Raw genomic sequence first — 15,774 nt, forward strand, 5'->3', positions numbered from 1 at the left:
CATGTTAGCAGCATAAAACGTGAGAGCATTTAACCATGCATCAAGATTTGCATATGGGCTTGACAGGTCAGAAACCACACAAGTTACAATACTTACAAGTTCCTTAAGAATTCTTATGAAATTGAGAGCCCAATGCTTTTTATCCTTTAAACATTGTCTGTGGGCATACGTCTGCCACACTGTGCGCAGGAGACGATCAGAGAAACACTTGGAAGAGCCAGTTCTCTTCTACCACATTGGTTCTGGGGACTGAACTGGGTCATGGCACTTGGTGGCTGGTTTTGGGGATTAAACTTGGGTCATGGCACTTGGTGGCTAGTTCTGGGGACTGAACTGGATCATGGCACTTGTGGCTGGTTTTGGGGATTAAACTTGGGTCGTGGCACTTGGTGGCTGGTTATGGGAATTAAACTTGGGTCGTGGCACTTGGTGGCTGGTTCTGGGGATTGAACTTGGGTCATGACACTTGGTGGCTAGTTTTGGGGACTGAACTGGGTCATGACACTTGGTGGCTGGTTCTGGGGATTGAACTAGGTCATGACACTGAGTGGCTGGTTCTGGATACTGCACTTGGGTCATGACACTGGGCGGCCAGTGTCTTTAAAGCTGATCAAGCTGACCCACCTGAGCACAGGGCTTTGAAACTATCAAGGCGGTCACAATCTCACCATGGATGAAAAGCCACTGACAGGGACGGCAGAAGAAAGGTCACACTGGAGCTCTTAGGAACTCCAGGAGTTAAGCAGACTACAGCCTGCATCAGGAAGGTATAGGAAGGGACTTGGTCATATACACCCAAGAGTTTCAAGAAAAAAGCTACAGTTCCCCCCTAGTCTTGTTAACATGGGGCTCCCTGTAGAAGCTGGTGGCCATGGTTTTAGTTCAGGCCATGGAGGACTCGGGTTGCCGTCCACACTTGAGTGGCAGGTGAGGGAGCCAGCGGCCACATCTACATAACTCAAGGGTAGCTGGGGAAAGGCAGAGATGCAGAGTACTGCAGTCCTGCCCCCATTGTAGAAAAATGGAACCAACCTTAACTAAGCCCTGAAGAAACAGTCTCTTTTTAGGAAGCCTTTCTGAATCCCTGGACCAACCTCTCTTTGCCGAATTTAGTGAGAGCCCCATCTCATAACGTCACGGTCATCACAAGCACATCCCATGCCCTCTACCCGCGCGCCAACTCTTGAAGGTGACAGCAGTGTCCCTGGCCTCTCCTTTAAGTTCTTCACTGTACCTTTATAGCCTGCACTCACGGGGAGACTAAAAGATTTACCCTGAGCCCGATGGGACAGCTGGTGACACTGCACGGCCTTGGACAAATCAATCATTCTCCCTGAGGTTCCGTTTTATTTATTACCTGTCAAATGAGGGGGCTGGACTCTTCCACAAGTGGGGAAGGAGACAGGAACAACTGGAAACAGACTAGTCGATGTTGTTAATGTTCCTGGTATGCAAATCAAAGACAGGCTTAATAAAAAGCCAGAGGACACTGAACAAACCTGAGGAAGGAACCAGGAAAGCTGAGGAGGCGCTAGACAAGATGATTTATAATTCTGGACTCAAAAGTCTACAGCTGTTTGGTTATACTGTTCAAGAGATTGCATAAGGTCCCACATTTTAGACAAAGCGTAGATGCCCTCTGCCCTCTGGGAAGGAATATCCTGCCCCAAACACCAAAGAGCAATGAATGGAGCAGTGATTGTTTGAAATAAATGCACACTTTCTTTTTACTGTGTATACCATGGGTCAGTTTGAAAACCATCTTCAAAAATGCACGATGCTTGCTGTTTCTGCTTGGAGCATCGCACACTGGGAAATCTGACCCCTGACTATGACGGCTTACAGCAAAAGTAATGAGAACCCGTCTCAATAGGACCTGTCTGATTCTGGTTCCTTTCTGGGGGCGCAAATGACTTACCTACCTCGCGAAGAGGCTGGGACAGAAAAGCACCACCAGAGTAAGCCCCTTCTCCAATACCCAGTGTCTCCCGTCACTTTCTCTTGACCCTTCACTGAAACTGGAATTATCAGGGAGAACTTGTCAGGTCAGTTATGACCAGAGACTGGGGTTCAAATGACACCGCCCTAGCTGAGCCAGGCCATTGTTCCTCATCAAGCCCTACACCACCCTCGGAATTCAAGTCATGGAAGGTGGCATCTTACCAAGCATCTCTCGTCCAAAACTGAAATCTGAAAGTGCTTCCAATGAAAGTCAAGTGTCACCTTGCCAACCAGCAGCTGTCAAACCCTGGCTCCGAGACTCTCCTCTGACCAGAGCACTGTGGGGAGGTCGAGCTACAGACTGAGCTGAGAAGGGGGTGAGTATTTCAATTCTTTAATCAGGTAGTCATCTCTGGGCGGAGTCCTGCAGTCAGAAGTGGCCCAGCCACATTTCCCAGTGCACTAGTAACTGAAGCCATGTATCATGAGAATGAAGCAAGCAGGCTGCCTACGGAGTGAACACCACCACTATTCGAGTCTTGGCTACCATACGGTGTCAGTGCAAGTTAGGAGTGGAGGGAAGGGGACTCTGGGAATAGCTTCTTTCTCCCAGCATTCTGTTCTGTCTACTCCACCTACCTAATTTTCTGTCCTATCAGAGACCAAGCAGTTTCTTTATTACTTAACCAATGAAACAACAGATAGAAAGATGACCCTCCTCCATCAAAGACTGACTTTTCTCTGACTTACGAAAGTTAGCAAAAACAATTTTACAGCAACAGGCAAACCAATGCATTAAATACAACAGAAACCACAACAACAATATGCCAAGCTCTCAAAATCCCTATGCCACAGTCTATACTGGAGAAAACAGTGCCAAGTGTTTGCCTGGGCTAGAGAGGTGGCTCAACACTTAAGAGCATTCCCTGCTCCCGTCGAGGCCCTAGGTTCAGGTGCCAGCAGCTGCACTGTAGCTCACAGCTGTCCATCACTCCAGTGCCAGGAGAGCTGATTTCCATCTGCTGCCCTCCACCAGCACTGAGGACACGTGGTGGCAGTGCAGACATGTATCCCGGCAAACGCATCCATGCAAAATTAAACAAGTCAGTCTAGAGAGGTCTTTAAATAAACAAGATTATATTTATCCGCTTATTTCATGCTAATGCGAAGATAAGTTCAACTTTATCTGGTGTTGTGAGAGTAAGCAATGCAGACTGATTTGCTTCTTGATATTGCTCCCCTATTCGTCAGAGCAGTGGGCAAGCCTCTTTCCTAACAGAAAATGGAGCTGTCATTGTCACTGGCCATGCGCTGTACTCTTGAGAGGACCGTCTAAAACCGGACTCAAGCTACTTGATTCAAAGCAAAAGAAAATAAATAAAAGGGGGAAAGGAAACACACTTGACAGCATAGTTAAAGCAAAGTTCAGTATTTTCTTCCTTTAACAAAATGACGAGAGATTTTTTTTTAAATGAAATGTTTAGATTTTAGTATATTGTTTTTAATTCAAAAAACAATGTGGCGATGTGGGTCCCACCTCCCTTTCAGGACATTTGTTTTTTAGAACAGACATTTACCTAGGCCAAGGAGGAACTCAAAGCAAGAAGCTGAGAGAAAGAGAAAGAGAGAGGAGGGAGAGAAGAGAATTGAAAAACCTAGCAAACACAGCACTCTTTGCAGTGCATAAAAACAAAAGATAACTTAGTTTAGAAAAATGACAAACATCTCTGGAAAACACACCAAGGCGACTTTAACAGCAGGAAAATATTAAATCACTCACGTTACCCCTTCTAGCCGCTTTCTCCTTTACAAAGTACACCGTCCCGGTGCGCTGCACCATGCCTACAGCAGCACAGCTGAGGCGAGCCACATGGAAAATTTTTGCTGCAGATAATAGTGCAGGACAGGGCTTGGCGGCTACCAATGGTAATCAGCAGGCTTCAAGAGCTAAAGTAGCAGAGATAAGGACGAAATATGCACTGCAAAGCCCTGCCCTCAGAGCTACAGGGCAGCCCAGAGCCTGCGAGCTTTCCACTTTGCTACGAATTTGGAAATGAGAAGTTTTCAAATAGGGAGATATTTTCCCCCTCTAGGTGTATAAAAGAATTACCTAAAATATATATACTCTTTCTTCCAGGTCAGGAACCCTTGTGTTATTGAAGGTGCCCATTTGTACGAGACCGGAATGGTTCATCTAAAACTTCTAGCTCCTAAAATGACTGCCCAACTATTCTGCAGCCTAAATGTTGCCTACAATTCATGAAAGTTCCCAAACTACCCCGCCCTGAGTTAGCAGTGGAAGGGGCTACATATTTAACAAATTTGGAAATTCACATCACAATAGACCACTTTCTCCTCAGTAATCATAAAGAATAATAATTTATTTGTGCTGTGATCCAAGAGGAGAGGAGAAAGAGCCTCGCGATTCTAAGTTTTCTGTAGTTAGTGGACATGCGGGCTGAGAAAAAGGGAGTCACAGAAACGTGACTTTCCTCCAAGTTCACAGGGCAGATTCAGAAGGAGCTCTGGCTTGCTGGGAATGAGCACTGTCCGCACAGGGAATGGGAGATGAGAGACCCTCACATCCCATCAACAGTCAGAAGGTGTGTCACGTGATCCGCTGGTATTATTCTCACCCCTCCAACACTGTCTGGCACTCACACAGCTGGGCTAAGATGGCTTCCAGAGTCCAAGTTCAGACGCTAGCAGCTCAGAAGCAGAGGAATCACAGGCTTTTTTATTCTTCTTCCCACCCGAACATGCTCCCTCTCTGTTGTAAACTGAAGGCTTGCCAGAATGAATTATTTAGCTCAAAACAGACATAAAGGAATCTTAAATCACACAGGTGCCTTGGAATTTTAATAAGCCCAGGTGACCATACAGGTTGCTGTATTTCTTTCGTCTTGGTTGCAGAGAACACACTGTGGTTAGGAGTCCATGAGAACCTGGTTAGATCATAGCAGAAGCAGAATTTCTTCAATGAGAAGTTACAGCTGACATCCACACTCTAGGTGTGAAGCCCAAGCATCCTGAAGCACTTCTTGTCACTTAAACGTTCTCTTTTCTTTATTGAAAACCATCCTTCCCATAGGATTCTGCTGCAGCTGAGGGCAGCACCTCGAGCCTGCCTTCCTGGAACAGCCTGAAACACTGGTGGCAAGTTCTCTGTGGTCTCTTCTTCCTGTTCTGCTCGCAGTTTGAACTCTGAAACAATTACAATCTGTAGCCCTCATCTGGTATTTAACCACAGATAGTTCCATAGCCAGTTTCTTGGTAAAGCTATTTAAATGTGCATGCATCTCTAACTTGTTTCCACAGATTAGAAACCCCTCACAGGGAGGGAGGGGACAAATATCTCCACTGCATTCCACACAAGGCCCAGGACCAAAGCTCCCGAAAGCAGCAGATAAGCTGTGGACTTCTACCCTGAGCCAGTGCTTGTCAGTGCCCCAGCACGTGAGCACTGCAGCTGACTGTCCGACTGTCTGCCTGCCTTCTGCGCTGACTACAGCCAGCTGTCCGCCTGCCTTCTGTGCTGACTACAGCCGACTGTCCGTCTGTCCATCTGCCTTCTGCGCTGACTGCAGCTGACTGTCCACCTACCTTTTGCGCTGACTACAGCCGACTGTCTGCCTGCCTTCTGCACTGACTATAGCCGACTGTCCGCCTGCCTTCTGCGCTGACTGCAGCTGACTGTCCATCTGTCTGTCTGAGCTGATTACAGCCGACTGTCCGTCTGCCTTCTGCACTGACTACAGCTGACTGTCCATCTGCCTTCCGCGCTGACTACAGCCAACTGTCTGCCTGCCTTCTGCATGGACAGAAACACTGGGGAGGCCACAGAGAATTCCTACCATGTTTCCACAACTATCAGAGATGAGCAGTAAGGCTTAACGTGCAGCTCCCTGTCTGCTCTGACATCAGGAAATGTCTAACAGGACGGTCGAAGAGGATGCTCTGGCTGGAGCTCTCACTGCCCACCCCTCATAAGAAAGCAGAATCAGGTAGGAGGCTAGAGGCACAGTCCAGCACTCAGCCTGAGTTTCCTCTCACAGCAGGCAGAAGGCACAATGAAATGCTCAGTGCTTTTTGTCCCCTCACTATTCTGAGTCTCAGACTCAGTCCTCCTGCCTCTGCCTCCCAGGGCCTGCAGATTTAAGCTGCAAGACGCCCCCCCTCTTGTAAAGATACAAGGTCTTTTTTAAAAAATTTAGCCGGGCGGTGGTGGTGCACGCCTTTAATCCCAGCACTCGGAAGGCAGAGGCCGGAGGATCTCTGTGAGTTCAAGGCCAGCCTGGTCTACAAGAGCTAGTTCCAGGACAGGAACCAAAAAGCTACGGAGAAAATCCAAAAAAAAATAAAAATAAAAAATTTAGCCTCAAACTATGTAACTTTGTGTGACCTTGAACTTCTGATCATTCTGCCTCCACCTCCCAAATGCAGGATTGCTGATAAGCTCCACCAGCGCCAGTTTTCCACAGCGCTGAGGACTGACCCAGGGCTTCACCCGGCATACATGCTGGGCAAGCACTCACTCAACTACTCCACATCCGCAGACCAAAGGACATCTTAATTTTCTTTTAAACAGCAGAATTCTAAATCCGTAGTCCTGACAGATGCTGACCATCTACCCCACCCTAATCTTGTTCGCCTTCAAGAACGGGGTGTCTAACAGCCAGAAGTTCCTCTTCAGGTAGGCTAGCCAAACTGGAAGCTGGTTGGCTCTAAGCTGGCTGAGAAAGAGACCACCAGATGGCTGCTGGCTCAATTATAATCCCTTCTGCATGGCAAACAACGCACCTCCCAATGTCAGTGCAGTTTAGAGTTGCCATGTTGACACTGGAAGGAAGCATAAAAGGAACAAGGAAAAGCAACACTTGAATGATCCAAGAAATCTCCACCTATTCCCAGAAAAGACACGAATATTCCTCCACTTCATTAGTCTGTCCCTCCTCTCATAATTTTTTTTTTTAGCCTGTCTATAACTTTCCTAATCCCAAGAGCTGAAAAGTTTCTAAATCGACTTTCCACTTCTGTTCTTGGCAGAGCTGAATGTCCTCTCCACAGCCCCGTGAGAGCTGAATGTCCTCTCCGACTCTGATTGTCCCGCGAGTGCCTGCATCTTGGTTTTGGTTCCACAGTTTTAGAAGGAAAGGAAGGATCCGGTTTGGGGGTAAAAAATGTCAATGAAACTACCACATGACATAGTTTTCATACAGTAATTCTGAACCCCCAAAAGCTAACAGTGGTATTTAGGGATCCGGCAAGCATAACGGGGGAGTTTTTTACAACTTACCATTCTGCCCAGGCACGACAAAAGAATTACCTATCATTAACTAGTAGGAAGGCTTAACATAATTGATAGTTAAAGCCCTGTGTTAATAGACAATGGTCCTGCCATACTTCATAAGGTGGAGTGGAGACAGCAGAACTTGAGGTGAACTATTCACTAACAAGAAGATAAAAGGGGAAAACATCCCCAACTGAGAAGCCGTACGACTTCAACATAAGACCATGAGAGCAGACGGTGGGCTTGAGTTTAGCACACAGCGTCCGTTATCCTTGAGCCAAGGGGATGCTGCACGGGCTCCCCTCCTCCGTGTCAGATGGCAGGTGCCCACCCAGTGAGAAAGGTTATTCTGTTTCTAGGCTCACTTCCAGAACGAGGGGTATGTTCCCAAAGTCCAGACAAAAAAAAAAAAAACTGCTCCGTTAATTGACAGCTGCAGTTACAGAGCTCAAGCGGGGGACAGATGGCATACCCACCCAAGAACTCGCCAAGGCCTTGCTGCAGGGCCGTCTGCTGAGAGGCCGCCTTGCTCTGGCTGCCCAAGCAGGTTCTCTGACTGAGATGGAACACCTGCTCCTCCTTGACACCTGCCCAGAGCTGGCAGCAGGCTGTGTGTCCCAGCTCACTGGGTGTCCAGGCTGGAGGGAGACTCCGGGGAAGCTCCACCTGCAGAAATACGGTGAGAGCCAGCTGGCTGGAGGCAACCCTTTATTAACTCATTTGCATCTACTTCTGTGAAAACTTCAAATTCTACTGAAAATTCTCACTGATACTTTAAGAAAAAAAACAAGAAACTTCTACTGGGTTTGCTCTTTGAAGTTTTCAAGTATGTATAACGTGCACTCTGGATATTATAATCCCCACCAATACTTTTAAAAGAAATACTTATGAATCTGAACACCTATCAAGATGCATCTTTTATGTATTATCAGGAGAGATGTTCAATGGCTACCAACACAAACACAAAAATTAAAATATTTAGGGAGATAAGAAGCCTTAACTACCTGATCTGACCACTACACACATGTACTAAATCACCACACGGTAGCTTCGAATGCTCGGACAGCTGTTAAAACGTTTACATGTTGTTTAAGACGTCATCGTGGCAAGGCTCATGTCTACTAGTAAGGACAATCTTATTAATCTTACTTTTTATTGGGGCTGTGTGTGTGCTTAAGTGTGTGTTGTGTGTGCGCATGCGCGTGCGTGCACTGTACATGCGCGCGTGCGCGATGAAATTTGGGTTGAGGTCAGAGGACAACTTTCAAGAGCCAATTCTCTCCTTGCAAGGATGAAACTCAGGTGATCGGTGGCGGCGTGCTCTTATCCACCAAGCCATCTCCCCTCCCCCACCCGCACCCTCCCCACTCCCTGCCAAGATGAAGCTTGAACTTTGGCTCTTCCTGCTTCCTCCTCCCAAGTGCAGGGATTGCAGCTTGAGACAGTGTGACTGGTTCAGAGATGCTGGACATCAAACACAGGACTTCCTGTCTGGTAGGCCATGCCGAGCTACAGTCCAGTCCTGCAGATTTAAAGTGTAATAAGAAATTTGAGCGCTACCTTGGAGTTCCCGCCTCTCTATAACCCTGGTAACTAAGCTCTGGACAGCATTCAGCAAAAGTGAAAGAAAGCCGGGGATGCTCAGCACCACTGCAGACAGACTTCACAAGCTGCCAGAGAATGGAACGTGCAGGAAGTTCTTACCACTCTGCACAGAAGAGACTGAAAAGAATCAAAACTGAAGCTGACTAAAGAATCAACTTCCGACTCAGGAGTCTTCTTCCTTTATCCCATGTCACTTTCTCTCTCTGAGAAGTTCAAGGGAGGTTCCTCTTCCAGATGAGCACAGGGCAAGAGAGAAAAGTACAAAAACTGACCAAGGGAGCAAATACAGAAGCAGGAGCTGCGAGGAATTTGTCAGGGGCCACGTTCTGAGACGGTTTTAAAGATAAAATCAATATAATTTTGTTTTGCATGTGCATTTGGTATGCATGTGTTTTCATGTATGGGCACACATGTATGTACAGGTGCAGGCATGTGAATCATGTTTGCAGGCCCACAAATGAGATCAGATGTCTTTCTCAATTCTCCTCCACCTTATTCATTGAAGGAGGAACTCTCTTCAGTGTGGGAGCTTGCTAATTCCAGCTGATCTAGCCATGCAGCTGGCCCGAGTATGCTGCGTCTAGCTCCCTGGAGCTGGAATGACAGGCTGCCACCATATCTCCCTGCTTCTGACATGAGCTCTGGGGACCAGAACTCCAGTTCTCATGATCATGAAGATGAGGCAAATGATTTGTCCACTACGCCATATCCCCAGCCTAAAGTTTTGTTTGTCACTTACAGACCTTAACAATGATCTCAGTCAGTGTCTGGACCACTCTACAAATCTGCAAACAGTGAGACAAAGTCCCACAGGCGACATTTCCCAGCAGAACCACGATGCTCAAACTCCCAGAAGTCTCATTTAATAATTACAGTACAAGCCTCCAAGATAAGCTTTTCACAGTGAATCTGCTCATTAAAAACCATTATCGGGCAGAAGGATGGCCCAGAGGGTTAAGGCACTTGCCCCTAAACCGGGCAGCCTGGGTTTAATACTCAGGACCCACATGGGAAAAGGAGATTAACAGACTCCAACAAGCTGTCCGACCCCCACCGCACACACACACACACACACACACACACACAAAATAAAGACTAGACTTTATTTAGAAAGAAAAGAAGTAACAGGGTGGTGACATCTCTCTCATCCCAGTGCTTGGCAGGAGAAGCAGACAGAGTTCTGTAAGTTTGAGGCCGGCATGATCTACATATCAGGTTCCAGGCAAGCCATGGCTACACAGTGAGATCATGTCTTTAAAAAAAAAAGGAGGTGAAAGACAGCTCAGTTGTGGAGCATTTGCTACTATTACGTGTGAGGCCTCAGGGCCTTGGATTCCACCCCCATAAACACACACAGACACACACACACACACACACACACACACACACACACAAATTGAAAAACAAAAACCACTACCAATCAGTCTTTGACCTACTTTGCTGGATTCTGTTAACCAAAGAAAATAAGAATAGAAAAATGCATGTGGACATGGCCTCTGTCCTCCCTGGTCAAAACTGCTTATGCAGAAACACAGCCAGACACCAATGTCAAAGGTTCAAGAATCTGAGGACGTCAAATCTTGTGGGGAATAAACCACTTGGCAGTCCGCCATGCCATCTTCTTGGCAGTCACCTGTTCATCGTCATCCTGGGCCGTCCTCACCTACTTCATGAATGTGTAAAGACTCACCAGTCATCTGGAGAGAGAGCTCACTTAATACCTCCCACAGAAGCATCAGGAACTCAGCTCAACCCTCAGCCCCCTTGAAAAGGCCAATCACAATGCTGCACCTTGGCATGCTAACAGTGGAGAGGGGGACACGGGATTCCTGGATCTCACTAACTGGCAGCCGACCCTAGTCAGTAAGTCCGAAGTCCCAGGGAGACACTTTGAAAAAGTCTCCTGAGAAACGGCACATCTGAGGTTGACCTCTGGATACCACAGGTGAACATACACATACCGGCATGCAACACACATGCACTCACGAACACCTCAGGGTGGGGGGTAGGGGGGAGAGGGAGAGAGAGAGAGACAGACAGACAGACAGACAGACAAGTTTTCCACACTTGGCTTCCCCTACATCCTTCTGCTTACTGAGAACACAGTTTAGGAACCCAGTTTTCTCCTGAAAGCATCTATAAAACCCCCGACCACTCAACTTAGACACACAGATATAAACACTTTGCATTTTGGCCACCTTTCTCCACATATACTTTGTTGTTCCCCAAACTTTAAAAGTATGTAAGAGCAAAGACTGGGTCTCACTCTTCAGTGCTGTGACTCTGCTCGGAACTTCTTGAGTTCTCAGATAACCGACTCACAGAAAAGTCTAGTCTGAAATGACCGTATGATCCAGACCTAGCCCCATGTTTGGCAAACTGCTGTAGAATATGGCCATGAGACCACGCTTCCCTGATTCAGAAGCTAACAGGGTTTGATCTAATTGGGACTTGAATGGGAGAAAATTGTTGTGGTCAACAAAAGATACGTGTAAATATACATAATCACACACATATATTCTCCCACACTTCATTTATTTGTATCTATTTATTTATTATTAATACCTGTATTGGGAATAAACTTTATTTTGTTTTTGTCTTTGAGATATAGCCCTGGCTACCCTAGAATTTGCTATGTAGACCGCACTGGCCTCCCATTTCTATCTCCCGAGTGCTGGGTGGTACGCGCATATGCCTCCATGCCCAGTTTTCACTTCATTTGGCCCTTGTTAAGACCATTTGCTGTTGATTTTCTTCCTGCGAGGCTTTTCCGTTCTGTACTTCCTCCCCTTGTGGCTGGTGCCCATCACAGAGCTCAGCAGCACCAGTGAGCCTATCAGCAAACAGACTGTACTTTAGCTCTCCCAAGAATCCTTTCCTAAGCAGAGCCTTCTCAGGCCTAGTGTTTCCAGCTCCCCACCCTCCCCTTTCACACACAATTGCCTCTCTACAACTCATTCTGGAGACGCCAAAGCCACTCGCAAAGTTTTGCAATCAAGTTGCCATCTTTACTAAGATATCCAGGAAAACCGTGACAGATGGAAAGACATCTTTGGGGAGGGGAGGGAATCCTCTGACAATTTATTGAATCATTCTAGCAGAAAGTAAACCAGAAACTGCGGGTGAGCTCTGGGAAATAAATGCCTCCCCTCCCGGCCCCCTCCCCCTCCTTGCAAGCAGGCAGTGAGTAATCGGATTAGTTTGAGGTGGGTACTGGTGGAGATTCCCTTCAACCAGAAGCAGGTTCCCTCAATACCAGTAGTGAACTCTACCGAAGAAGAAGGTACACTGTACATTTTGCTTTTGGAAAACACGTTTACTCGAAAAATATTTGCTTCGGCTGCCAGGACAAAGTGTCATTTCTTTGCTGGCAGGGGACATCGTAAAATTAGCCGATCTGAAGGAAGGCTTAAGATTCCAGAGTTCTGAGCCTCCTCAGATTTCCACTGAAGTAGTGTAGGTTCCTTCGAGATAGTTTCCCTAACAGCGAACACAGTTTAACTCACGATCGGTACCTTGAATAAATCACACAAATACCATTTAAGCCGTTCTGGTGCCCTGGAAAAGAATCACAACACTCAGAAATCCCTGCTGGCTTCAGCTGTCCCCTCCTGCCGGGCTTGACAGCGCGTCCGAAGGCGCCCAAACATCAGCCACCAGGCTCCCCCCAGCGCCCTCCTGTCGCATCAAACCGCCAGCGTTCTCGGGCCAAACTCCAGCGTCCCTCAAAGCAAAACCGCGAAAACGTGAACCCTGGTAAGCAGATGGTAGGGCGCGTAATAACTCCCCCACCCCTTTCCCCAGTGCGAGTATTTAGAGAAGTTCGCCTATACTATCCACTTCTCGCGTCCACGGTTCGCTTGCCTCAACCTCCTAGAGGCGCAGAGGGGGCGCAAACCCAAGGGAAAATCGATGATCACTACTTCCTCCGCGGCTTCTCGGTGAAAGGAGATTTAACAACTCCTCCAAGTGAACCTGATGCATTTAAGAGAAGGCTCTTTCTCCCCGTGTCGCCCCCCACACGCTAAATAGAACTAACAACAAGGAAAGTATATCTGCAGCCGGCTTTGAGCCTGGGCCCCTCTAAGAGGCGACGAGGCCTTCAAGGGAGGCGGTTTGCAATATGGAGGAAGAAAGTTTGGCCACCAAGTGGACGTCAGGGTGCGAGAGGACCGCACCCGGTCCGAAGCCAGCCGGCCGAGAGAGGGATCGAGGAAGAGGAGGGCGGGATTCGTGGCAGAGCTCGGCGAGCAAGCTGCGACTGCCGCGGCCGGCGGTGCCCTGACCTGTACTTACATAACGCTTCAACTTCTTCTCCGGAGGGGACTTGCGGAGCCATCCCGAGCAGACCACTTCGCCGCCGCTCATGGTGCACGCCGTGAGGGCTCGAGGGCCAGGCACCGGAGGGGTCGGTGGAGACAGTGGACGCGCTCGGGACACGGCAGGCACACACAGCCCAGAGGTCCTCGCAGCTTCCCTCGACGGGGCGGTCAGGTCCTGCGCGCCCTGGGTCGGCTATCGAGCCTCTCTCTTCTGCAGATCCGCGGACCGAAGCGGAACCCGAGCGGAGCAGCGGGGACCAGAGCTCGCCGGCCTTCTTTCAGTGCACCCTCCTGGCCGCCAGGCGCGGCGGGACCGCCTCGACAGCGGTCGGGCTCAGCTGGGACTCGGCCGGGACCCGGAGCCCGGAGCCCGGAGCTCGATGCCCAGCGCTCCGCCCCTCAGGGACAGGACCTCCCGCGAGCGCTCCCGGCTGCGGACCCCACGCTGCACGCGTACACACAATGCCCGCGCTCGGTGTCCGCTCCGCTCCGCCCGCTGGCGCTTTCAGTGAACGGGGCGCGATCTTCTCCTTTCCCCTCCTCCGAGGAAGGCGCCCGGGAAAGCGTGCGGCGTCCCGGTGGCAGCGGACGCGGGAGCTGGTCCCGATCCGCCTAGGGAGCCCGAGGACCGGCGGAGAGGCGCGGGGCGTCGCCGGGCGTCGGGGAGGTCGCGGGCCGGCGGCGGGAGGGTGGTTCTGCGCTCCAGCCTCCGACGAGGGCGGGGATCGGCGCAGGGACGAGGAGCTGGGCGGCTCTGCTGCGGGGAGGGACCCCCTCTGTCCCGTCCCCTGCGCTCCTCCCCCACCCGGGGGCGCGCGGCGGGTTCGGGGAGGTGCAGCCTGGGCTCGGGCCCTCCTTCTCCTGGCCTTTCCGCCTCCCCTTCCCACGATCGGTCGCCTCTAGCTTCTGCCCAGACTTTCTCTGAAACTCCTCCGGAGCGCTTCCAGCCAAAACAACAAGGGCCAGGGAGGCGGGGCCGGCGCTGGGAGGGAGCGAGATGGCAGAGGCACCCTGGGATCTGTAGTCAGCCGCGCGGCGCGCTGGGGTCCTCGCCGCCCCGCCGCCCCGGGCCCGCGCGCTGGCGAAGGCGGCGGTCTCCGGGAACGCAGCGCCACCCCGGCACGAGTGCGGGACCGGCGGGCACACTCGCCAGCTCGGTGTGAGTTTGCCATCTTGACACTATCCCGTGTCAGTTAAGAGTTTGGACTTTCCTGTACCCTTGTGATCGAGAGTTTTAGATGGTTTTCTCGACTTGACATCCTGAAAAAAAAATTTTTTAACCCAGCCAAGAAGGTCCCGGTAGCATAAGGCTGAAGGGCTGTGACCCCTGGACCAGGAGTGCTCCATGCTGTACACCAGGTGCAGAGAGAAACCTCCAGGACTTCTAGGGCCTGACCCAAGGAGCCTTCTATCCAGGATACGATCGCTTAATCGCCAACAAAGCGTTCAGCTGCATGCAGTGTCTCTGAGACACGATAAAATCTCACACTACCTCCATTCGTGGGCAGTTTCTTCCAGTTTGCTTTGTATTTGCTTAAAACCTGCCCTAGGATGTTGGACAGGAAACAGAATCGTATTGGATATGCTAGTTCTATTTACTTTCTGGTGTGTTTTACAGTTATTGTACCTGGCCCGTTTGGTGCAGTCCTGTAATAGAGCTCTTATTTGTGGGTGTATTTGGAACAAAGCCTTGGAACAAATTTTAGTAGGTAATATAGATAATCAGATAAAAGTTTTGAAGAGCTGGGCGTGGTGGGGAGGCAGAGGCAGGCCTGGTCTACAAAGTGGGTTCTATCTAGGATAACCAGGGCTACAAAGAGAGAGCCAGACTCAAAAGAGGGGGGGGGGGGTGTGAAATTATGAATAGATAAACGAGCATTTGTGAAAAGTGTAAGCTTGGGGTTCCTAATAAACAGGAGTCTGGGTTTGGAATGTTGTAGCTTGTAAAGAGAAAATAGTGCTAGGAGCCCTGCCTGGCAGCACCCCTGCAAACTCCGACCTGAGGAGGGAGAGCAGCAGAAAGACAGCACAGAGGGAGGAACTGAGGCAGGAGGAGGCAGAAGTGAGGAGAGGAAAGAAAATAGGTGCTGGATTAGTAATAAGACAAAAATCCCCGCGTGTATAAAAAGGGATGGTGAGCTCCTTGCCACAGTGTCCTTTTCAAACGGAAGAGTGTCATCTGCTTTGTGACATTTGACTTTGGGAATTTCAAATAGAGCTTTTTCTTTCGGATAGGTTTCAGTTGTTCCGTTTCTATATGCAAAATCTTTAACTGTGTCAATTTACACCTGTAACCCCAGCACTTGGGAGACTGGAGACAGGAGGAGGATTGCTATGAGTTCCAGATCAGCCTAGGCTGGAACATGAGACCATATCTCAAAAGAAGACAAATTTGAAGTGTTGCATTAGGGCTCTGATGTTAAGAACTGTTAATGTTAACTCTGATGTTAAGGCTGTTCTTCCTGAGGACCTGGGTTTGGTTGCTAGCATCCACATGGTCCAAGGGGATCAGACATCCTTGGGCCCTCTACTGCTCTCCATAGGTACCAAGCACATACAAGGTACACAGACATACATGTAAGCAAAACACCTACATGCATAAAATAAAAAATAATT

General features: G+C 49.3%; 1 protein-coding gene across 2 annotated transcripts in view; it reads right to left on the bottom strand.

The window, feature by feature from the left end:
- The window catches only part of Gab1 (GRB2 associated binding protein 1), a 115,454-nt gene extending 101,381 nt beyond the window's left edge, over positions 1–14,073 (bottom strand). For both annotated transcript variants that reach the window (XM_041663393.1, XM_041663392.1), the window contains exon 1: positions 13,133–14,073. In XM_041663393.1, coding sequence (XP_041519327.1) covers positions 13,133–13,204 — 72 coding nt within the window. In that variant the 5' untranslated portion in view covers positions 13,205–14,073. The remainder of the gene's footprint in view (positions 1–13,132) is intronic.
- Between the last annotated feature and the right edge of the window lie 1,701 nt (positions 14,074–15,774).

The sequence above is a fragment of the Microtus oregoni genome, unplaced genomic scaffold, assembly GCF_018167655.1.
Source record: "Microtus oregoni isolate MIOR12 unplaced genomic scaffold, Mior012 000014F_ref0000157, whole genome shotgun sequence".
NCBI lineage: Eukaryota > Metazoa > Chordata > Mammalia > Rodentia > Cricetidae > Microtus > Microtus oregoni.